The sequence below is a fragment of the Amaranthus tricolor genome, chromosome 3 (assembly GCF_026212465.1).
Source record: "Amaranthus tricolor cultivar Red isolate AtriRed21 chromosome 3, ASM2621246v1, whole genome shotgun sequence".
Lineage (NCBI taxonomy): Eukaryota > Viridiplantae > Streptophyta > Magnoliopsida > Caryophyllales > Amaranthaceae > Amaranthus > Amaranthus tricolor.
In genome coordinates, this window is record NC_080049.1 from 5,296,680 (window position 1) to 5,320,938 (window position 24,259).

Here is a 24,259-nt window from a genome sequence, read left to right on the forward strand (position 1 = left end):
TCCTGTCTAGACGGAGTATAAGGTCAGATGTACGCAACGTTTAAACTATTATCCCAAATCCCGTCTAGATGGAAGTCAAGATAAGGGTCATTTGATAACGTTAGGAAAATGAAATATTGTATTCAAAAGCTTTTCCACAAAAGGGGGTTAGGGAAGGAGTTAAGACTAAATGTATAGCATAAAGTCAGTTGTATCAGATTATGCAGGTTTGAATGTTACATATTTCTTTTTTTTTTTTTTTTTTTTTTCCTGGAAGTGCTATTTGTTCTTTTGCGTGATCTTGATCAACATTTTGTTAACAATCTATGCTATTAAAGGAAAGAAAGGTATAGATAGTTGCAATCGAGATAGAAAAAAAGTACAAACATTAGCCGCATTCATGTAAAGGCTTGACGATGTTGAAGCCAATCTTCTAGTCTGGTATTTTGTGGCAGGAGAATTTTCTGTTATTGCACAAAGGTTGCACCTGATCTGTCTAAACCCTAATAACCAAGAAAAAGTTTCTTGTTGCTCCCATCTTTATCAATCCTCTAGTCCCATATCTTGAAAACTAGCTCCTTGAATCTTTGTTCTGAATTTCTGTTATGAGCAACGATTTGTAGTTGCGAACAGAGAACAAGAACGTTGAAGGGGCATAACTCCAAGAGAATTTTGCGGTCTCGGTCGTAGTCCTGTTTACACAAGGATGCCAGATGGATAACTTAATCAGGTAAGAACTGCAAGGATGAGTTTATTTCCATTTTAATGCAAACCTTGGTATTAAAAAGCATGCCTGGTGTGAGGCGCACTAAGGCAATCAGAAAATGCCTCACGAGACTTGAGGCGCAACGCAGCACAAGAGGCGAGGGAGAGGCGCGCGGCTCCTGTATGTTACCTTTTGTTTTTTTTTTTTTAGTTTCAGGTACTTACCTTTGCTTGATTTACTAGATTACTCTCAAAGAAACATTTATTTATTTGAATTGAAAGAGGAAATAGCCCTTTCATTTGAACAATGATTTCATTAACTCCTGTTGCATCTTCATATGCTTTGGATCTCTCAAGAGAAAATTGTCATAATATGAATTTCATGTTGTTTTAACTATTAAATATAATTTTTAAAGTGACTTTGAAGCCTTTTAGCAAAGTTGTGCACCTCGTATACGAAAAGTCAATGCCTTAACCTTGCGCCATACGCCTTGGAAAAAAAAACCTTTTGCGCCTCACACCTCTTAAAACTAAGATGTAGGCAGAAATGAGCAAAACTTAGATATGGGAATGGGATTCACATTATGCCACAACACAAGGTAAAAAGGTCGAGTCAAAAGATTACTTCCAAGAATTTTAACACATCTTCTGTGTTTGATCACATCAACCAATACACCGGAGAAACTAAATAGATTGTTTTTCACTAAAAGTAGTTTTTGTTGTTTGTAGGGCTTAATTAGGTTTCTGATACCTGATTTTCCAGGGAAGAACAGTTACAGATTTGCAAATCAAAGGGGTTCAGTCATGAAGTACTTCAATTGTTAGCAAGGGCAACAAACGATTGTCATAACAATATGCTATCATCATTCATAGCCAAGAAAATTGTGGTTGTGCACATAATCGCGGAAAACTACACAGCATCTCACAGATATGTATACCCACCTTTTCTGTTACGACAACAATTGGCCTCGAATCAAAAGTTTGATGAAGCTCTTCGAGTCTTTTCCTCACCGTGCAAATGTCCTGCTTCAGTTTAAGTGCACAATTATATTGAACTTCCAGGTTACTAAAGCATACAGAAAGGGGTGTACTAATTGATGAGATACACAATACCACCATCCCCTTATAAAAACAATCATTTTTTTAGGCCTCGTAGAAGTTGACCCAACCAGCTAACCCGACCTGAACCTAACTCGAAATAAGTGAGTTTGGGTTGAGACTTTTGACCCATTTAATTAAATGGGTCGACCCGATTTAATCTGTTTATTAAATGGCTTATTTTCAGGTCAAAATTTTAAACTTAAAACAAACCTATATAACCCATTTAGTTAAGCAAGTTAATTCCAAGTTCAATCAATAAGTAAAACTTAAATTTAATTCATATTATATTTTCTTATTTCTCATAGTTAATACAAAATAAACAACCAAATAATGAAAAGTTTAAATTATGGCCTAAAAAATTAGATGTCATCAATGTTAAAAACCTTAAAATAAAAATAACTAATCCAGTTTGATTTTGGTCAAGGGGTTTTTGACTTGTGTATATATGACCCGAACCATAATCCAACCCAACCTGATTTGTTTGACCGACCTACATTTTTTCCTGTCTGCAAAGAATGTCACCCGAATAAAATCGAAAGAGATGAAAGAAACTTCACCTTGGGTTGAAACATGTAATGATCGCTGTAATGATACTGGTCAACATGCAGTGGTCCAAGCTGCAGCAACAAAAGTCATGATTGAGTAGTAATCAAAAACATAAAAGGGGTTGAGGAGGAAATGATAAGCACACTCTTCTCAACAACATTATGGTGTAGATTGAATCTGAAGTAAAAGATGACAACGCTAAATAATCAGATTAACAAAATTATAGCAAGAAGGTACCTTCTCAACGCACATCACAAAACCAATCGGATAACCAAGTGCAGAGAGACAAAATATAACCTTCCCTTTAATTGCTGACAAAGGTACTTTAGCGACAACATTTTGGGCATTAAAGAAATGTGAAGGAACCATTCTACTGAAGAAAACAGGAAGAAAGCTTTTTATCTCTTGAATCCCGTTTTTAATATCGATTAGATCTTGCTCAGGAACCTGCATAACATTTAAGTCTATTAGTTCGATTGGAACAACAAAAGTAGAATTGAAAGTATAGAGGCAACTATAAGTAGAATTGAAAAATGGATCGAAACATACCAGATCTGCGTTATGGATCACAATAATATCAGCTCTAGCCAAAGCAGAAAGTGGTTCCCTCAAAGGTCCTAGGGGAATCAATCGATTGTTCCCCCATGGCATCAAGCCATTAACCATCACGATGTCCAAGTCACGTACCAAGCTCACATGCTGTCTGCCATGAAAATACTCTTAAAATAACGAAAGTACTAAGAACAACAGAGCAAGATGCGTTTCAAGCATTACCAATAGGAATTAATTGATTTACCCCAAGGGGTCATACCTGCATGCCATCGTCAAGAATGGCTGCACCAATTTTATTTGAAGTATCATCGGTATCAACTTTGTTTGTAAAGAGCAGGTCTTTACAAATAACATTGGCACTATAATCTACATAGCCATATTTCTCGAGAAACCAAGCAGCAGTAGCAGCCCTATTTGCACCAGAGCCAATCTTTGCTGATGTTCCCATTAGATGCCGTTGAAGCATTTTCACTTCGTCCCCTCCACCATAACCCTGATAACATAACCAGAGCGCTAGTTTTAGTTGACTAGCCTAAATTTCTAGTAAATTTGAACCAAATTTTCTATTCGAATGTTTTCAATCAATGGCGCGTTAAGAAACATCAGCAACCACTTTATGCAGCAGATGGCTAGGTAGATCATGAATTTCCAATATATCATCAGGCAGGTCATCAAATTCATACTTCAATATTATAGTGTGATCACAATCTTTGCCGTCAAGAAACAATCAGGAGAACGTAATTTCACCAAAAAGAGCCAAAGCTCAATTACACTCTCTGCATAGTTAAAAGTAGCAGGTAGTTCCATGTCAATGAGGTAGTTACCGTAATGCTAATTTCCCAACGGCTAGATCGATTGTCCAGAATGCTAAAACAACATACACAGTTAAAAAAGGGATTATACTGGTTGCTAATACTTCAAACCAGTGTTGAAACAAACACTGAAACAAGAGTCATAAAAGCATTCCCTAGACAATCGATCTAACCGTTGTTTCAGTGTTTGTGAAATCGTACTCAAAAAGTAAAGAAAAGATGGAGAGGGGGAGAAGAAACAAAGCCACAACATATGCACAAGTCAACAAATAATGCAAAACAAGACAAATAATGTGTATTAAGGGTACCTTTTGGCACCCTTTCCAAAACAAAATAATTAATATTGCTCAATAAAAATTCAACAAATACATTAAGCAATCACTCACAGTCACACACAGACACTCTCTTTAAGTGTTTAGATACAACTCAAATGCACTCCAATGGAGTTTCCTCAAATACAAGCTCACTCTCTCTCTATGGTTCAATAACCATAATGAGATTGCTTGTACTCTTCCCCTTGCATTTCGTCAGAGCTGGGATCCTCATTTATAGGCTCAAGGAGTCAAAAGCATCAAATTTCAAAATCTCCAAAGTCATAGACGTATAAATGGCCAAAAACAAGGTTCTCACAGCAAATGCTAGCTCAAGAAAAAGCTTGCTCGCTTGATCAAGTACGTTGCTCATTCGACCACCCAATATGTTAGTACGAGCAAGCTTCCCACGAAGTGTCTTCCATCTTTCCTTTACTACGCTTGCCCGAGCACATCTTCAGAGCCCATTTCCCATTGCTTGGCTCGCCCAAACATGCTTCCAAGCAATTGCCCATAGTGCCCCACATCAATCCTTCATCATCATGGCTCAATTGAGCCACTGCTTGCCCAACAAAATGTCCAAACACTCCATCTTCGCATAACATTGCTTGCCCGTAGCAATTTCCTTTACATTGGAGAAATTAGGCTTTTGGTTCAACAATCAAGAGCACCATTTCCAGTATATTGAACAAAAACTAGCATCAAAGTTTGCAACAAATTAGTCCTACATATTGAACCAAATCTACTCCATTATGATCCTCCTGGTATCCTAAGACTTGCTAGCATCAGAGGAACACAATTTAATGTTTAATTTACTTTGACAATAACTCAGAAAGAGAAAATATTAAACAATAGTTTTCAATATCAATACTGCACAGTTGTAATTCTTGTGAGAGAAATTCTTGTGAGAGACGGTCTCTTTGAGAGACCATACCATCTCTAACTGAGCCGGCTCATTATATATTTTTTAAAATATTGTAAGTAGACATTAAGAATGATATAAGTAGACATTTAAGATATTAAAAGTGGGCGTTAAGGATACGGTACATAAGTATTACGGATAATGTAAATAAGAATTAAGAATACGATAAGTGGGTATTAATCTTTAATGGGTGGATTTGTGAGACCGTCTCTTATCTCAAGAGACTAGCTGAAAAAGTTTTCTCTATTCACAATTGTACCATCAATTTATCAGGTCAAACTGTCCAAAAAGAAATTAAACAACCCAAATTGTATTTATGGGATTCCCCACCAATCAAACAAGAAAACCAATTTCATTTCACTTAACAAACAAATTGAGTTGGAGAAATTACCCTAGAAAGAATGAGAGGACAAACTCCACAATTAGAAAACAAATTGGATAGATACTCAACCATGGGAGTTTTCCCATTTCCACCCCATGTCAAATTACCAACACTGATAACTGGTACCGGCAACCTTCACCCAAACAACAAAAATCACAACAAATTATTCCAATTTCAAACAATCAAAACATACCCATTTGGGATTATTGATTGAAAGTTAAACAATCAAAGTACAAAAATAATACCTTTGCTTGTGGAACAAACCCAGAGAATAAAGGTAATGGCGGGTAGTAAGAGACAGATGGTAGATAGAAGAAATGAAGGTAAGGAGAGAGATGAAGGAACGGTGAATTAAAGAGAGTTTGGAGAAGTCATGGGAATAAGCAATCTTACTCACAACTCTCTTCAATTTTTCCATCTCTAAGAAGTAGAAACTGATCTATGACAGATTTAACAAAATGCTTTTATTGGCAACGGTAAAGTGGGATGTGCTAATTATTTAAAAAATTATGGGGAGTTACTATCACAAACCGACCTTAGCTCAGTTGGCAGAGCGGAAGACTGTAGTTGTAATAACTGAAATCTTTAGGTCGCTGGTTCGATTCCGGCAGGTCGGATTTTTTTTTAGAAATATTACATTTTTGCTTGCGAGAGATATAATATACTCAAAATCACTCCTAATTTCTTAAATCCTAATGAGAAAATATCTAAATTAATATTTTAAGAACTTTAATTTAACTACCATGAATAATTTAGGCGATAATATCGCTTGAGAGACATGAAAAGTAAAATTTGGTGATGAGTATTTGAAAAATTGTTGATTTGACTAACTGATTTTGAACACGTTATTAAGAGCTTATTGTTCAAAAATAGTTCATTCATAAAAAAATTTTATTTAAACTAACTAATTCACAGAAAAAATATATTATTAGATTTTTTTATCATCCAACCATCTATTTATGCTAAAATAAATTTAAATTGTACAATAACTTAATTTACCAAACCCTCCATTGAGATTTTCTTTTTTACTCTTAAATTTTAGTTTCTAACTTAAAGATGAGACATGTACAATCGTGAATAAAAATCTCAAGTTTCGAGCCCTACAAAGAGTAGAACATGAAATGAAAGGGGATTTGAAAAATGAAAATCAAAGTTTCATATTTTATTTCATTCAAACAAACACCACATATAAGAACTAGATCTAACTTCTAAGCACTCCCGAATGACCCAAATATCTATTCTCTCCAATAAGGAACAACTTCACGAATAAAATGCAAACAAATATCGGTGGTTTATAAACCCTCATCACTCCAGTGTATTTCAATTCTTTTTGAGTAAATAACTATTTGGGGTCTAAATAGAGGTCTCCTAACGAAATTCAAAAAGGTTTCAGATTAGTACAAAATAAGTTCAAACAAAATTTAATTCAGTTTCAAATTGGTGAGTATTCTCATTCGGTTCACTTCCGACTGTTCTTTTTGAGTAAAGTGAATCCTTTATATATATTTTATTTTGTATTGCGTGACATTTAGAATAAAATGAATCATATTAGTCTAAGTTTCCTCAAAGAGTTGTTGTCTAGTTGATTAATCAATATAACTCGTCTTATATGAGATCGTCTCACACTATGAAACGGAATCATAAGTAATCAGTTTAAGAAACTAAATGTTTATGGATCAACCCAATAAAGAATGTATTACCATGAGACAGTCTCATTTAAGAATATGTGAAATATATAAATTTAAAACTAACGGCATCCTTTATAAATAAACACAAAAAAAATTTTCAATAGTCCTAAAAACAATTTTCAATAGTCCTAAAAACAATTTTCATAGATTTATGCAATACTGAATATATTTTAAAAAAAATCAAATTATTAAAATAAATTTCCTACGATCTATGTATTTATTTGATGGGAAACCTCGTACTTTTTAGAAAGTGATTGCGTAAACCTCGTACTGAATATATAATGATTCTTGGAATTTTGAAAAATACCCTAAAAATAGAAAGGTTAATAATAAATTTTAAAAAAATAAAAGTAAGACTCAACTCACTAAAACTAAACGTTTCACATTATGAAAGAAAAAGTCCTAAATCCCTGCTAACTAAATCTTCGCATATGACATATAAATAAATTTCTAAAAAAAATGTTAGAAGAGAGAAATAATTGGATAGTAAATCTCAACTAATTAACGGACTCCTATTATATAGGCTAGAAGAGAGAAATCATTGGATAGTAAATCTCAAATAATTAACGGACTCCTATTATATAGGCTAGTTGAGAGAATTCATTGGATACTAAAACTAAACAAATTAATGGCAAAGTGTTATTAAAAGTGACTAACTACAATTGTTAACTTACACTCCTATTATATAGCCTACGGTCTAGGAGGATACAATATATATATATATATATATATATATATATATATATATATATATATATATATATATATATATATATATAAATAGATTTAATATAAATTTAGTTGATTGAACTTAAACTTACATTTAAACTATTTTAAATTTTTATATTTCAAAAACAATAACCTAAAAATAGAAAGGTTAAAAATAAATTTAAAAAGTTAAAATAAGACTAAAAAAACAATTAACGAATAGTTTTTTTAATTTAACTGTATATTTAAACTGTACCACATTATTATATAACAAAAAGTAAGACTCATTAACGTTATACATCTATCTTAGCTTAACTTACATTTAAAGTGCATGCCCAATTTGTTGCTGTTCGTAGTTATTTTTCTCAGATCCATCAATAATTTGTGCCGCCCTCATTCCAACACCTTAGGAATTATGCTAATGAGTGAGACTATTTTAAGTATTTGAATCTATATTAATCTATTAAGATATTTTGATCACTTTATCCAAAGTAAACAACTACATAAAATCATAACGACCATAAAAAGAGTATGACAAAGATTAACCCTACCCTAAAAATTTGTAGTATTAGAACAACCATGTAATCATTTAAAAAGGATATGGTGAAATCTTAATTTAATTTCACTTCTTATGGAGTAAATAACAATTAGGAGTGTAAATAGAGGTGTCCAAACGGAAATTATTTGAATCGGTTTCAGTTGAGTAAAAAATCAGTTTGAGTGAAATTCGATTCGGTTTCATGTTTTCATTCGGTTCACTTCCGATCGTTCTTTACTTACATACAGAGTATGTTTTAATTGTTGGAAGATCAAAGTCAAATTGCCGTTAGATGAGATAAAATAATAGTATAAAATATTAAGTATTAATTTTTATAATTAATTTAAGATAAACTTGTTCAAGTTTTAGACTAGCTAAAATTACCTTATCGTTCCTATAGTGTATTACCCATAAATTTTACCCAAAAAATAATAGTATTTTCAATTATTTATTTTTTAAAATTTAAAGTTGAAATTCAATTTACCAAATTAGAAATGTCACATGCACGCATACAAATTATAGACGTTGTTATGCTACTCCTAATTAATTAGAAGTCTAATTAATCTCAGCCTATTATTCATTCTTTGTCTTACCAAATCTATCTTGTTTATTTACACAAATTGTTTGTGTTGTAGTGCCCAAGTTTTTTCAAACGCTCAAATTGTGCAAGACAACAATCGTCGAATCGCTCCGAATTAAGGTATATATTATCCTATGAGTTTATGTGATGTTATTTTGTAAGAAGCATTTTTTTCATTTATAGACTAAAGACCAAATTCTTGAATAAATTAAGTACTTATTTCGAATAATTTTTGGAAAAGTATTTCCAAAACGGAAATGGTGACATCTGTTTTTATAAAAAAAAATAAATAAAAATAAAAATAAAAAAAGTGGTCATTATATTATTAATAACGTAAATTTAACAAAAATTTTAACCTTTTGATTAGCAAGGGGAAAAGCTAAAGCTTAGGGTCACCACACGAATTACAAAAACATTTGTCGAACACGTAGAAAAGCCAAAAATTTAGGGACACCATATGAAATTTTGCTAATTTTTTATATATTGTTTTTGACTACGTATTTCAATAGGTTTAGTAATATTAAACTCGATCATTATAAAATAACAATTCAATGGTTTACTGGTCTCTAAAATAAACATAAATGTCACTCAACGTAGCTAAATTAACGTCTCATTATATATAAACTTAATAACTTTAAAATACCTACAAAATATTCAATTGATAAAAAATACTAATCGAACTCATCATTTAATTCTTTGTTTTGTTGAAAACTTTAACAAGTCAATCAGTTATAGACTAGTTAGTCGCCCCACTCCTTTGCAACTGAGCTCTATGTATTTCAACATTTTCTATATAAGATAATCTTTATAAAAAACACGTTTATAAATAAATATAAAATTATACGAGTTAACTATGTAAGCCAATGCATTTAATTCATCAGCGTATAATTTTTTAAAAAATTCTAAATATTGTTTTTGACATAAAAATGATTCGTACATACAATAATTAAGTGTTTGTGTTGTAGTACCCAAATTTTATCCAACGAGGACGTTCAAATTGTACAAGACAGGTCCGAATTAAGGTATATACTATCCAATCAAATTATGTGACTATATAATACGTAATGTTGAATGTCTTTTTCCTTAATTTAAACTTACATTGGAAGTGTTTCACTATATTATACTAGGTTAAAAAATTCCGAAAATCTCTTCTGACTTACTTTCAAGGAGTACGAGATCGAAGAAGAATATAATGGAAGAAAACATAAAGGATAATTCACAAAAGAAAGTAAAGAGTTGTGCAGTATGCAAACATTGAAGGACGAAATGTAACAAGGATTGTCCAGTAGCCCCATACTTCCCAGCAGACAATTCCCAATTGTTCAATAACGTCCATAAATTTTTTGGTGTTACTTATATGATAAACGCTCTTAGATCATCGCCTCCTGATTTGCGTGATGATCTTATGACATCCATTATCTATAGTGCTAATGCCCGCGTCGTAGATCCCGTTCGTGGGTGTTTAGGTGAAATTCAAACTTTGCTTTCGAAAACTACACACGCTCTGACAGAACTACATTGTTTGCATTCTTTGATTCAACAATTTACTAATCAAAACGATCAAAATCAACGCTTTGATAATCAACACTTGGAGAATCCTTAATCTATTCCCTCATACCACCAACCTCAACCAGTGAATACTCAACACAGGTTTTTCTTTCTATTTGTTTCCTTAATTGATATTAGCTTAGCTTAGTTTTTGTGATTTTATTTAATTAATTAAGGTCTTTTTTTTGCAGAGCCAATAACGATGTTCCACTTTTTTCTTATGAATACGTTTTTGATGAAGCCGTTTTTGTTGAAAACCCTGATCAACAATTTCAAAATCAACACTTTGAGAATCAACAATATATGCCATCATTCCACCAATCACATCATGGGAATAACCAATACAAGTTTTTCTTTCTTTTTGTTTCCTTAGTTATTGGCTTAGCTTAGCTTTTGAGATTTTATTAAATTACTTAGGGTTTTTTTGTTGCTGCAGTGCCATTGACAATGACCCTCTTCCTTCTTATGATTATGTCACTGAAACTGATTTATTTGGACGCACTAATCAAGAATTTCAAATCCTCGTTTCCCCAACTTCAACATGGGAATACTCAACACAGGTTTTTCTTTCTATTTGTTCCTTAATAATTATTGGCTTAGCATAGCTTTTGTGATTTTATTTAATTAATGCGGGTCATTTTTGTTGCAGAGCCAGTAACGATGTTCCACTTTCTGTCGATGATTACGTTGTTGATGAATCTGTTTTCGTTGAGTGCCCTGACCAACAATTTCAAAATCAACACTTTGAGAATCAACAAGAGTCATAAAAGCATTCCCTAGACAATCGATCTGACCGTTGTTTCAGTGTTTGTGAAATCGTACTCACAAAGTAAAGAAAAGATGGAGAGGGGGAGAAGAAACAAAGCCACAACATATGCACAAGTCAACAAATAATGCAAAACAAGACAAATATGTGTATTAAGGGTTCCTTTCGGCACCTTTTCCAAAACAAAATAATTAATATTGCTCAATAAAAATTCAACAAATACATTAAGCAATCACTCAGTCACACACAGACACTCTCTTTAAGTGTTTAGATACAACTCAAATGCACTCCAATGGAGTTTCCTCAAATACAAGCTCACTCTCTCTCTATGGTTCAACAACCATAATGAGGTTGCTTGTACTCTTCCCCTTGCATTTCGTCAGAGCTGGGATCCTCATTTATAGGCTCAAGGAGTCAAAAGCATAAAATTTCAAAATCTCCAAAGTCATAGACGTATAAATGGCCAAAAACGAGGTTCTCACAGTAAATGCTAGCTCAAGAAAAAGCTTGCTCGCTTGATCAAGTAAGTTGCTCCTTCGACCACCCAATATGTTAGTACGAGCAAGCTTCCCACAAAGTGTCTTCCATCTTCCTTTACTATGCTTGCCCGAGCACATCTTCAGAGCCCATTTCCCATTGCTTGGCTCGCCCAAACATGCTTCCAAGCAATTGCCCATAGTGCCCCACATCAATCCTTCATCATCATGGCTCAATTGAGCCACTGCTTGCCCAACAAAATGTCCAAACACTCCATCTTCGCATAACAATGCTTGCCCGCAACAATTTCCTTTACATTGGAGAAATTAGGCTTTTGATTCAACAAACAAGAGCACCATTTCCAGTATATTGAACAAAAAATAGCATCAAAGTTTGCAACAAATTAGTCCTACATATTGAACCAAATCTACTCCATTATGATCCTCCTGGTATCCTAAGACTTGCTAGCATCAGAGGAACACAATTTAATGTTTAATTTACTTTGACAATAACTCAGAAAGAGAAAATATTAAACAATAGTTTTCAATATCAATTCTGCACAGTTGTAATTCTTGTGAGAGACAGTCTCTTTGAGAGACCATACCATCTCTAACTGAGCCGGCTCATTATATATTTTTTAAAATATTGTAAGTAGACATTAAGAATGATGTCAGTAGACATTTAAGATATTAAAAGTGGACATTAAGGATACGGTACATAAGTATTACGGATAATGTAAATAGGAATTAAGAATACGATAAGTGGGTATTAATCTTTAATGAGTGGATTTGTGAGACCGTCTCTTATCTCAAGAGACTAGCTGAAAAAGTTTTCTCTATTCACAATTGTACCATCAATTTATCAGGTCAAACTGTACAAAAAGAAATTAAACAACCCAAATTGTATTTATGGGATTCCCCACCAATCAAACAAGAAAACCAATTTCATTTCACTTAACAAACAAATTGAGTTGGAGAAATTACCCTAGAAAGAATGAGAGGACAAACTCCACAATTAGAAAACAAATTGGATAGATACTTAACCATGGGAGTTTTCCCATTTAAACCCCATGTCAAATTACGAACACTTGTAACTGGTACCGACAACCTTTATTGGAAAGCAGTTTATGCAGTTACATTATTTACATCCTTAGGCAGTTATCTTTTGTTAAGCACTTATCATTTGTCAATTAATTCTCATGTATATATATTAAGCATACATTCCCTGTAATACAATAAGAAAAAAGAACTGTATTTTTCAGAAACAAAAACTCAATTATCATCAAATCTTCATGGTATCAGAGCCATAGGGTTTAGATCCGGGAAGGCATCATCATTTACCGGTTCTTACCTTGCAAATGGTCGATTTATCAGAAGAACAAACACAACAAACCTTAATGTCAATGGAACAAATGGAACAGATGATTCAGCTGTTCCAGAAACTCAACAAATTAAACAATCAAACAGAAAATCCAACCTCTGTCAAAATTTCAGAAAAACTCACATATCACAATTACACAAAATGGTGCAAATTAATGCACGTAGCCATTGGAGGTCGAGGGCGAGGTCGAGGATGGCTCAACCACATCACTGCCATCCCCCCACCCCCATCAGATCCCAATTACGTTCAATGGGAACAAAGAGACGCCATGGTCATATCATGGATAATTGAGAACATTGATGGAGAGATTGTCAATCAGTTCCTAGATTATACGACAGCATAAAGTCTATGGCTAGGAATCGAAAGCCTTTTGGGATATGGAAGGGATGAACTTCAAATTTTTGATCTCAGTTCCAAGGCAGCAACAATGAAACAAGGCAATGACACTATAGAAACTTACTATGGTAAACTAAACATGCTGTGGAAAGAGATTGACCGGAGAATGCCAAACCCGATGCAATGCTCACAAGACATAACCGAGTTTAATAGATACATACAGAGACAACGGCTTTACCAATTCCTCACTGGAATTCATGATAATCTTGACAAAGAAAGGAGAGAAATCCTCAACAGTGACCCCTTACCGACGGTGGAGATAGCCTATGCTACAATCAGACGAGAAATAGCACGCCGGCAGATTATGAATGGCGTCTCATCACTGGTAACAAATCCCTCAGAGATTGGATCGAGCTTGGCCACAAGAAACAAATCCTTCCAGAAAAGCCGAGAAGAAGATGACCGGAGTCAACTCCGATGTACTCATTGTGGTGGTTCAAGGCATACTAGGGAAGGATGCTTCAAGATTGTGGGATACCCTGAGTGGTGGGACGATCTCCAAAAACGGCGGGCCGCCACCAAGGCACCGGCAAGCTGGACCGGCGGCAAGGCCCACCTAATTACTGCCGACCAACCCAACTCATCATGCAGCAAATTAGCTAAAGGGGAAGGAGAAACAGTAACCACAAGAGAGATGGGCTACAATGGCGAAAACCAGAATGAGGAAGAAAGAGAGAAAGTCCAGCCGTTAGGGAGGAAGAGAGAAAGGGAGACACAAAAACCCTTAACCCCAACCCTATTTATAATCCAGCAAACCCTATCCCCACTCCAAAACCCTTCAGCCCAAATATAAAGCCCAATACCAGTTCTAGCCCACATCACCAAATCTCCACAAGCCTCCTTAGCCATAAATGTCGATCTCAATGGATATTTGACTGTGGGGCGACGGATACGATGACCTTCGATCCCAGTGATTTCTATCCACCCATCTTACTACCGGAACACATATCCAAACCGCTAATGGGGAGTGTGTACCGGTTGCCCAAGCTGGACCAGTTAATATTTCTCCCTCTCTTCATCTTAAAAATTGCTTGTTAATTCCCAGCTTGTCTCATAAATTATTATCCATTAGTTAGTTAACCAAGGACTTAAACTGTACTGTGCTTTTAACCTCTAAAAACTGTATTGTACAGGATGCTCAGACGGAGACGATCATTGGGCGTGGTACTGAACGAGGTGGACTATACTATGTCGATGAGGTGATTTAAAATAGTGGTGCAATGCTTGCTCATGGATCTCCTGCTCACCAATTGCGGACTTGGCATTGTCGTTTAGGTCATCTATCCTTAGGTTATCTAAAACATCTTTTTCCTTCTCTTCATAGTTATACTAAATCTCTAGATTGTGAAACTTGTGTACTAGCTAAGAGTCATAAACATTCTTATCTTCCTAGTAATACTCGTGCTCCCAACCCATTTGATGTAGTGCATTCTGATGTATGGGGCCCAGCCCCACATACTGACTCTCATGGCTTTTCATACTTTGTGTTATTTATTGATGATTGTTCTCGCATGTGCTGGGTGTATTTTTTAAAACACAAATCTGAGGTTTTTGATGTCTTTGTAAAATTCTATAACATGATTCTCACTCAGTTCCATGCAAAACCTAAAATCCTTCGCTTAGATAATGGTGGTGAATATATCTCTCTTGTAATGAAATAGTTTTTTCTTGAACATGGTCTTATTCATCAAACATCCTGCCCCGACACTCCACAACAAAATGGGGTCGCTGAACGCAAAAACCGTACCCTTCTTGACATAGCACGGGCTCTCATGTTTGACACTTATTTACCTGTCCATTTTTGGCCTGAGGCTATTGCTACTGCTACCTATCTCACAAACCGACTTCCCACAAAAATCCTCAAATTCCAGACCCCTCTTGCAACACTCAATACCTTTACTCCTGTTCCCTTCTCTCACTCCCTTCCTCCTCGTATATTTGGGTGTGTTGTGTATGTTCATCTTCCATCTAGAGTCCGAACAAAGTTTGAACCACGGGCAGTGAGATGTGTGTTTCTTGGGTATGGTACTACTCAAAAGGGCTATCGATGTTATGACCCTGTCCATCACAAACTTTATACCACCATGGACTGTGACTTCTTTGAACAATCTCCCTACTACACCCAACCTCGATCTCAAGGGGAGATTATGAGTGAGGATCCCAGCTGGTTGACTTATTCCTTGGCTGACAGTCGAGCTCTCAAAGAGCAAGTAGGCACTACCACCAATATTGCCACTGACATTGTTCCTGAATCACCTCCTCAGACTACCGCTCCAGTCCCTGAGCATCCGGTCGAACGAGAGGTAACACCGAGTTCTACTGCTCCTTTCATTACTGACTATATTGTACCAAGTAGTGTTGTTGTTCCCACGAAATATAATTTGCCCCCTCGAAGTACAAGAGGAATGCCCCCTAAGCGGTATGATCCTGAGTATGAATCCCAGAGATCCCGATATCCTATAGATAGACCAGATGATAAACAACTATCACAAACAGCTATTGCCTTCAACGCATCCCTTTATTCCAGTACCATTCCGAAAACCACTGAAGAAGCCTTTCAAGAACCAAAGTGGAAGCAAGCTATGGACGAAGAGATCATGGCTCTCCAGAAAAACAGTACGTGGGAGAAATGCAGATTACCCAGTGATAAGAAGACGGTTGGCTGTAAATGGGTTTTTTCAGTCAAGTATCATGCTGATGGAACCATTGAGCGGTATAAAGCAAGATTTGTTGCTAAAGGGTACACACAAACTTACGAGGTAGACTACTCGGAAACATTCTCACCTGTTGCTAAAATCGATACCATTCGAGTCCTCTTCTCAGTAGCAGCAAATAAAGAGTGGCCTCTGTTCCAATTTGATGTAAAAAATGCCTTCTTACATGGAGAGATTGAAGAAGAGGTATACATGAAGCCACCACCCGGGTATTCATATAAGTACAGTCAAGGAGAGGGGTGTCGACTTAAAAGAGCACTATACGGCTTGAAACAATCCCCTAGAGCGTGGTTTGGGAGATTCACTATAGCAATGAAGAGATTTGGCTACAAACAGAGCAACTCAGACCATACTCTGTTCCTCAGGCGGAGTGGAAATCAAATTACATGCCTCGTGATCTATGTAGATGATATGGTGATTACTGAAAACGACTCCAAGGAAATTGATCATCTCAGGAGCAAATTATTCCAAGAGTTTGAGATGAAAGATTTGGGACAACTGAAATACTTCCTTGGAATAGAAGTTCTAAGATCAAAGAAGGGGATATTTATCAATCAGAGAAAGTACATCTTAGATCTCTTAGCAGAAACAGGCATGTTAGACTGCAAGCCAGCAGATACTCCTATGGTAGCTAATCACGATCTACAAATCGTTGAAGGGGCAGAAGCGGCAGATCAGGATCGTTATAGACAGATGGTGGGAAAACTGATCTACTTATCCCACACGAGACCAGATATTGCCTACGCAGTAGGGATTGTAAGCAAGTTCATGCATCGACCTCAAGTGGAACACATGGCAGCAGTCTTGAGGATCCTGAGATACTTAAAGGGAACCAATAATAAAGGAGTTTTCTACTCAAAGAATGATAATCTTGATCTCATTGGTTACACAGATGCTGATTGGGCTGGTGATCGGGACGACAGGAAGTCCACCTCGGGATACTTCACTCTTGTAGGAGGTAATCTAGTCACTTAGAAGAGTAAGAAACAGAAGGTGGTCGCTTTGTCCAGTGCTGAAGCAGAATTCAGAGGGATAGCAAAAGGAGTTATAGAGATTCTATGGATCCGGAAACTTCTAGGAGAGCTGAGCTTTCACCAGACACAGGCGAGTCTTCTATATTGTGACAACAAAGCAGCAATAAGCATCTCCGAAAACCCAGTCCAACATGATCGAATGAAACATGTAGAGATCGATCGACACTTTATCAAGGAGAAGCTAGAAAGCAAGGTCATCCGTATCCCTTTTATTAGATCTAAAGACCAACTAGCCGACATTCTCACAAAAGCAGTTTCATCACAGGTTTTCAATAGCACTTTATGCAAGTTAGGCATCGGTGATCCCACGACATAACTTGAGGGGGAGTATTGGAAAACAGTTTATGCAGTTACATTATTTACATCCTTAGGCAGTTATCTTTTGTTAAGCAGTTATCATTTGTCGATTAATTCTCATATATATATATTAAACATACATTCCCTATAATAAAATAAGAAAAAAGAACTGTATTTTTCAGAAACGAAAAACTCCATTATCATCAAATCTTCAACCTTCACCCAAACAACAAAAATCACAACAAATTATTCCAATTTCAAACAATCAAAACATACCCATTTGGGATTATTGATTGAAAGTTAAACAATCAAAGTACAAAAATAATACCTTTGCTTGTGGAACAAACCCAGAGAATAAAGGTAATGGCGGGTAGTAAGAGACAGATGGTAGATAGAAGAAATGAAGGTAAGGAGAGAGATGAAGGAACGGTGAATTAAAGAGAGTTTGGAGAAGTCATGGGAATAAGCAATCTTACTCACAACTCTCTTCAATTTTTCCATCTCTAAGAAGTAGAAACTGATCTATGACAGATTTAACAAAATGCTTTTATTGGCAACGGTAAAGTGGGATGTGCTAATTATTTAAATAATTATGGGGAGTTACTATCACAAACCGACCTTAGCTCAGTTGGCAGAGCGGAAGACTGTAGTTGTAATAACTGAAATCTTTAGGTCGCTGGTTCGATTCCGGCAGGTCGGATTTTTTTTTAGAAATATTACATTTTTGCTTGCGAGAGATATAATATACTCAAAATCACTCCTAATTTCTTAAATCCTAATGAGAAAATATCTAAATTAATATTTTAAGAACTTTAATTTAACTACCATGAATAATTTAGGCGATAATATCGCTTGAGAGACATGAAAAGTAAAATTTGGTGATGAGTATTTGAAAAATTGTTGATTTGACTAACTGATTTTGAACACGTTATTAAGAGCTTATTGTTCAAAAATAGTTCATTCATAAAAAAATTTTATTTAAACTAACTAATTCACAGAAAAAATATATTATTAGATTTTTTTATCATCCAACCATCTATTTATGCTAAAATAAATTTAAATTGTACAATAACTTAATTTACCAAACCCTCCATTGAGATTTTCTTTTTTACTCTTAAATTTTAGTTTCTAACTTAAAGATGAGACATGTACAATCGTGAATAAAAATCTCAAGTTTCGAGCCCTACAAAGAGTAGAACATGAAATGAAAGGGGATTTGAAAAATGAAAATCAAAGTTTCATATTTTATTTCATTCGAACAAACACCACATATAAGAACTAGATCTAACTTCTAAGCACTCCAGAATGACCCAAATATCTATTTTCTCCAATAAGGAACATTTTCACGAATAAAATGCAAACAAATATCGATGGCGTTTATTGCTTTATAAGAAAATAAACCCTCATCACTCCGCTGTATTTCCCATATAGAAACTGTGCTCAGACTCTAAGAAGGGGTGGAAGACGATAACTCATACCCATAAAGAAGAATACAGTCATAAAGTCCCTTGGCTCGTGATAGACACCCAAATACTCAGATTCCTACAACAAGAGAGAGTTGGGACCCGCAAGCCTGCATCTAACAACACAAGCTGGACCATTTGCATTAAAAAAAATAAATAAATAACTAAATGAGTAAATGAGTGATCATCTATATAGGCAAATAATAAGAACGGAAGCAGGTAAGTAAGAAAAATATGAGTAGTCTAAGATATAAGAAAAGTATGAGTAGTCTAAGATATGAATCAAGTGCCTCTAAGTACATTTATCCATAGTCGGGTCCTCAGAGAGGTGTATTTCATGTAAGTCACTTTTGATTTCATCCTTCCACGTTCTCATATGTCTTTCTCGACTTCTCTTATTTTTTCCTATGATGTTTTTTGATCCTTCTCATAGGAGCGTCCATTGTTTTCCTCTGCACTTGCGCAAACCATCTCTTTTCGTACTCTGTATTTTACTTTTACCTATTTGTGATTAGACATATATTAGGTCCTTTTCTTCTATAGCGTTTATATTTCAGGAGGCCACTTAAATACCTTATTTTTACCTTTTGAAATTGGGCCATGGGCAGTTTTTCCTCTCCCCTAACCCTAGGGTCGGACCTATTCCCAAGTTGCCTTATCAGTTGAAAAACCTTCCCATTGAACTTGATAATGCACCTAAAGAGCATTTGATTCCTATGCTTGACTAATAAACGACCATTCTTTCCCACACCAGGCTAGGTAAATTGAATAAAAATGAGCTTTTAAGGAAAAAAAAATTAAAATAAGCTTTGAAAAATTTAAATTTTCAAAATAAGCGTTTTTGTATTCGAGTTTTAAGTAAGGTGCTTGTTTGTGCTTGTTCTCTGTTAGTAACAGTAAACAAGAGAAGAATATGTTAAATCTCAAAAAACATTTATCATGAGTTTTGTTTGTTATTTCCTCCAATTCAGCACTAACGTCCTATTTACTTTATGTACTCTATCTAATACACTTATTCAATCCTTAATATCTCTAATTGTGCATTATTAAAAATTATAAAAAGATGATATTAATAATCCTTGCATTGAGACGAATCAAACAAGATCTCACATGACTATATTTTAATTTGTAGATTAATAATATTATACAAATTAAGAGTAAGAGATAAATAGTATTCAAAAAGCAAATGAGACGTTACTGCTGAATTAAAAGAAGTATTACTAATAGTAAACAAAACTAAAATAATATCGTAACATTTAAAAATAAATTTGTGACAAATTTTTCTCTTATTCCAAAATTCTATCCTAGATCCTTTCTTCAATAAGGCTGTAGTAAGAAAACATCCTGTAACAAAAAAACTTAGACCAAGGAAACTTCTAAGTGCCTTCAAACTTCCAATTTAAACAAAAAAATTGCTAATCCTAAATCTTAATAATAATAATAATAATAATAATAATAATAATAATAATAAGAGTAGGGGTTTTAGGATGATTATTATTTTAATAATTAGAGTACTATATTCAGTATGCAACGATTAAATCAATAAAAATGTTCATTTGTAATAATAATCACAAACCGACCTTAGCTCAGTTGGTAGAGCGGAAGACTGTAGTTGTCGAAACTGAAATCTTTAGGTCGCTGGTTCGATTCCGGCAGGTCGGATTTTTTTCCTAAAATTTGCTTTATTTGTTTGGCAAGTTGATTACTTGATCTGCCTGCCACTGCTGATATTTTATCGACCCTGATAATGAAAGCATGTTCCGAATCTTTTTATTTTTATCGTATTATATTAGTCATATTTATTTACTCTAAATGATTACATATTTTTAACAAGATTCTCCTTAGTTTTTCTATAAAACTGCTTTTCAGCCATTGGATTTTTTCTTATTACATTTAAGTGGTGAATTATCTTATTTTTCCCTATAATCTTTCCTTGATGTTACAGTAAATTTTATAGTTAAAATTTGCTATTATTGATGTTGTAGAAATATTCACATAATATTTCTGCATATCAATAGTTGATTTCCTGCTTTTCTATTTTATGTAACAATATCATACGATATTCTTCTTGCCTTACTTAGATCACACAGTTGTTGTATATATTATAGGGCTTTACACCCATTAATAAATAAGAAAGAATTAAACCCATTTCCGCTGACATATTTACATGGTATCAGAGCCGATGGTTCGATCAACAATTTAAAAATGGTAGGTTCGAAAAGAATGGCGTTCCTACCCTAATTGATTACTCCCACATGCGAACTTGACGGGGTTCGCATGTGAGGGGGGTGTTGGGATGAGTTATCCCACGTCGATAAATTGAAAATGTGTGCACACTTTATAAGCTATTAGAGACCTTCTTCCCATTGCCATATGGTTTTGGGATGGTACATATCTCCTTGGCTTATGAAGTGTGTGCACTTGTGTCCCCCGTTAATATGCTGGCATTCATAATAAGTCCAGCCTAATTTAACATGGTATCAGAGCCGAACGGTTCAGATCCGGAAAAACCCCGATAAACCATTCATTATACTCATCATTTACCCCTTACCTGCAATGGCTGAATTAGTCAATGAAATAACACAAAATCAACTCTTTACCATGGAACAAATGGAACAAATGTTCCAAATGTTTCAGAAGTTCAACAAACCAAACAATCCCACAGAAAACCTATCCACTGTCCAATTATCAGAAAAACTAAACTACAATAACTACACCAAATGGAGTCGTCTAATGCAGATTGCCATTAACAGTCGTGGTAAATTAAACCACATAACCAATGAACCTTCCAAAATTACTGATCCAGACTACCCACAATGGGCCAGACACGACTCTATTGTCATTTCATGGATTATTGAAAATATTGATGCTGAAATTGTTAACCAGTTCATTGATTATAATACGGCTCGAGATTTATGGCAAGGTATTGAAAATTTGTTAAACAGTGGCCGTGATGAACTCCAAATCTACGATCTGAGTTCAACGGCTGCAACTCTAAGGCAAGGAAATACGACAATCGAAATATATTTTGGCAAACTCAGCATGTTATGGAAAGAAATTGATAGACGGATGCCAAATCCCATGACTTGCCCTCAGGATATCACAGCATTCAACAATTTTATACAGAGACAGAGATTATACCAGTTCCTCACAGGCATAAATGAAAATCTTGACAAAGAGAGAAGGGATTTACTGCACATGGATCCTTTACCGACAGTGAATGTGGCCTATGCCACCATCAGACGAGAGATCTCACGCCGGAAAATCATGACCGGCGTTTCATCACAGGGATTAAACCCCTCAGAAATTGGATCAGGCCTAGCAGCTATGAAAAACAAAAACTTCCCTCGCAACCATGAAAGTGACGATCGGCAAAAACTCCGGTGTAGCCACTGTGGAGGATCACACCATACTAAGGAAGATTGTTTTAAGCTAGTTGGGTACCCTGACTGGTGGGATGACCTACAAAGAAGGAAGGCCGCCACCAAGGCACCGGCGTACCGGACCAGCGGCAAGGCCCACCTAGCCACTGTAGATCACCTCGAAGAGATCACACCATCACATGAACATTCAGGTATGGATACGGAGAAAGGGGAGGCAACCATTACTGAACTGGTAGCAAGCAAAAGAAGAGAGGAGAGAGAGACGGCCGTAAATCAGAGGGTAAGGGGAAAGGAAAGGGATACACCCCAACCCTCACAAAACCCTTTAAATACTAAACCTACCCGAACCAACAAAACCCAACAAAACCCGGCCCAATCCACACAAAAACTCACACAAAAATACCCGGCCCAAACCACCCAAAACAATACCCAATCCCAAAATTTTAGCCTCATAAGCCGCACCTCTCACTCCAAATGGATTTTTGACTGTGGAGCTACCGATACTATGACTTTTGACCCACATGATTTGTCCGTAATACATTCTACTCCTCGTACCCATGTCCAAACTGCAAATGGTGCGACTATCCCGGTTTATCAGGCTGGGCCAGCTGATATTTCATCATCTCTTCGTGTCAATAGTTGCTTATTAATTCCCAGTCTTTCTCATAAATTATTATCTGTTAGTCAGCTAACCAAAGAGCTTCATTGTACAGTCGTGTTTAATTCTGATGGTTGTCTTGTGCAGGATACTCTGACGGGGACGATTCTTGGGCGTGGTACTGAGCAAGGTGGATTGTACTATGTGGACGAGACGGTCAAAAAGGGTCATTCACTACTTGTTCGCGGGACTCCCAAACAACAACTTTGGACTTGGCATCGACGTTTAGGTCATCCTTCCCTAGGTTACTTAAAACGTCTTTTTCTGTCTCTTCGTAGTTGTAATTTGTCGTTGGATTGTGAGACTTGTGCTCTGGCTAAAAGTCATAAACATTCGTACTCTCCTAGTTTAACTAGAACTGATAAACCTTTTGATTTAATTCATTCGGATGTATGGGGTCCTGCTCCTGCTAATAATTCTCATGGATATTCATATTTTGTTGTGTTTTTGGATGATCATAGCCGTATGAGTTGGATTTATTTTCTTAAACATAAATCTGAGGTCTTTGATGTCTTTGTTAACTTTTATAACATGATCTTTACTCAGTTTCACACAAGCCTAAAAATTCTTCGCTCAGATAATGGTGGGGAATATGTCTCCCACAAAATGAAAAACTTTATTATTGAACATGGCATGCTTCACCAAACCACTTGTCCTGACACTCCACAACAAAATGGGGTTGCCGAAAGGAAAAACTGCACCCTACTTGAGATAGCCCGTGCTCTAATGTTTGAGTCCCATGTTCCGGTTTCATACTGGCCTGAGGCCATTTCCACTGCTAATTACCTTACCAATCGCCTACCCACTAAATCTTTCCACTTCCAAACTCCTCTTGCTACATTGGGTATTTTTCATCCTATTCCTTCCTCCCACTCTCTTCCTCCCCGTATCTTTGGGTGTGTAGTTTATGTCCATCTCCCGAAACGAGATAGGGCTAAATTGGAACCTCGGACTGCTAAGTGTGTTTTTCTTGGGTATGGTGTTGGTCAGAAGGGTTACCGCTTACCGGTGTTATGATCCTACTCACAACAAACTATACACCACTATGGATTGTGACTTCTTTGAATACTCTTACTTTTTTACCCAGCCTCGATCTCAGGGGGAGAGTACTAGTGAGGATCTAAGCTGGTTAATTTACCCGTTGACAAATGGTCGAGACCCAAAAGAACAAATAGATGACACCACAGTCACTGTCACCGAAACTACGGTACCTCTACCCACTCAGTCCACTGCTGTCCCCGAGTATCCTGCCGAACAAGAGGTAATCCCTAACTCCCCTGATACTGATACTAATGATGTAATATCTAGTGATGATGTTC

General features: G+C 35.7%; 2 protein-coding genes and 3 non-coding genes across 5 annotated transcripts; 4 read left to right on the forward strand and 1 right to left on the reverse strand.

The window, feature by feature from the left end:
• Positions 1 to 218: 218 nt before the first annotated feature.
• Positions 219 to 5,729, reverse strand: LOC130808656 (probable tetraacyldisaccharide 4'-kinase, mitochondrial). Its single transcript, XM_057674109.1, has 8 exons — positions 5,556 to 5,729; positions 5,320 to 5,443; positions 3,143 to 3,376; positions 2,881 to 3,030; positions 2,569 to 2,778; positions 2,343 to 2,402; positions 1,627 to 1,707; positions 219 to 671 (listed from the first exon to the last, which is right to left on the reverse strand). Exons 1-8 carry the CDS (start codon positions 5,726 to 5,728, stop codon positions 531 to 533), a joined length of 1,173 nt encoding a protein of 390 aa, XP_057530092.1. The 5' UTR covers position 5,729; the 3' UTR covers positions 219 to 530.
• A 111-nt stretch (positions 5,730 to 5,840) lies between these two features.
• TRNAY-GUA (transfer RNA tyrosine (anticodon GUA)) lies at positions 5,841 to 5,927 on the forward strand. Its single transcript is given in 2 exon segments — positions 5,841 to 5,877; positions 5,892 to 5,927. It is a non-coding gene; the product is annotated as a tRNA-Tyr (tRNA).
• Positions 5,928 to 10,181: 4,254 nt separating this feature from the next.
• On the forward strand, positions 10,182 to 10,762 carry LOC130808258 (LOB domain-containing protein 3-like). The gene is made up of 3 exons (XM_057673739.1): positions 10,182 to 10,344; positions 10,459 to 10,474; positions 10,564 to 10,762. The coding sequence occupies exons 1-3, from the start codon at positions 10,182 to 10,184 to the stop codon at positions 10,760 to 10,762; spliced, it is 378 nt and encodes a 125-aa protein (XP_057529722.1).
• Positions 10,763 to 18,049: 7,287 nt separating this feature from the next.
• TRNAY-GUA (transfer RNA tyrosine (anticodon GUA)) lies at positions 18,050 to 18,136 on the forward strand. Its single transcript is given in 2 exon segments — positions 18,050 to 18,086; positions 18,101 to 18,136. It is a non-coding gene; the product is annotated as a tRNA-Tyr (tRNA).
• Positions 18,137 to 20,474: 2,338 nt separating this feature from the next.
• Positions 20,475 to 20,561, forward strand: TRNAY-GUA (transfer RNA tyrosine (anticodon GUA)). The gene is given in 2 exon segments: positions 20,475 to 20,511; positions 20,526 to 20,561. It is a non-coding gene; the product is annotated as a tRNA-Tyr (tRNA).
• The last annotated feature ends 3,698 nt before the right edge of the window (positions 20,562 to 24,259 follow it).

Bases quoted from the DNA above. Each gene is read 5' to 3' on its own strand.
- LOC130808656 (XM_057674109.1), bottom strand. From the start codon at position 5,728: ATGGAAAAATTGAAGAGAGTTGTGAGTAAGATTGCTTATTCCCATGAC. The intron at 5,444-5,555 runs GTATTATTTTTG...GTTTGGGTGAAG, and splicing joins GGTTTGTTCCACAAGCAAAG to GTTGCCGGTACCAGTTATCA. The intron at 2,779-2,880 runs GTATGTTTCGAT...AATGTTATGCAG, and splicing joins TGATCCATAACGCAGATCTG to GTTCCTGAGCAAGATCTAAT.
- LOC130808258 (XM_057673739.1), top strand. From the start codon at position 10,182: ATGATAAACGCTCTTAGATCATCGCCTCCTGATTTGCGTGATGATCTT.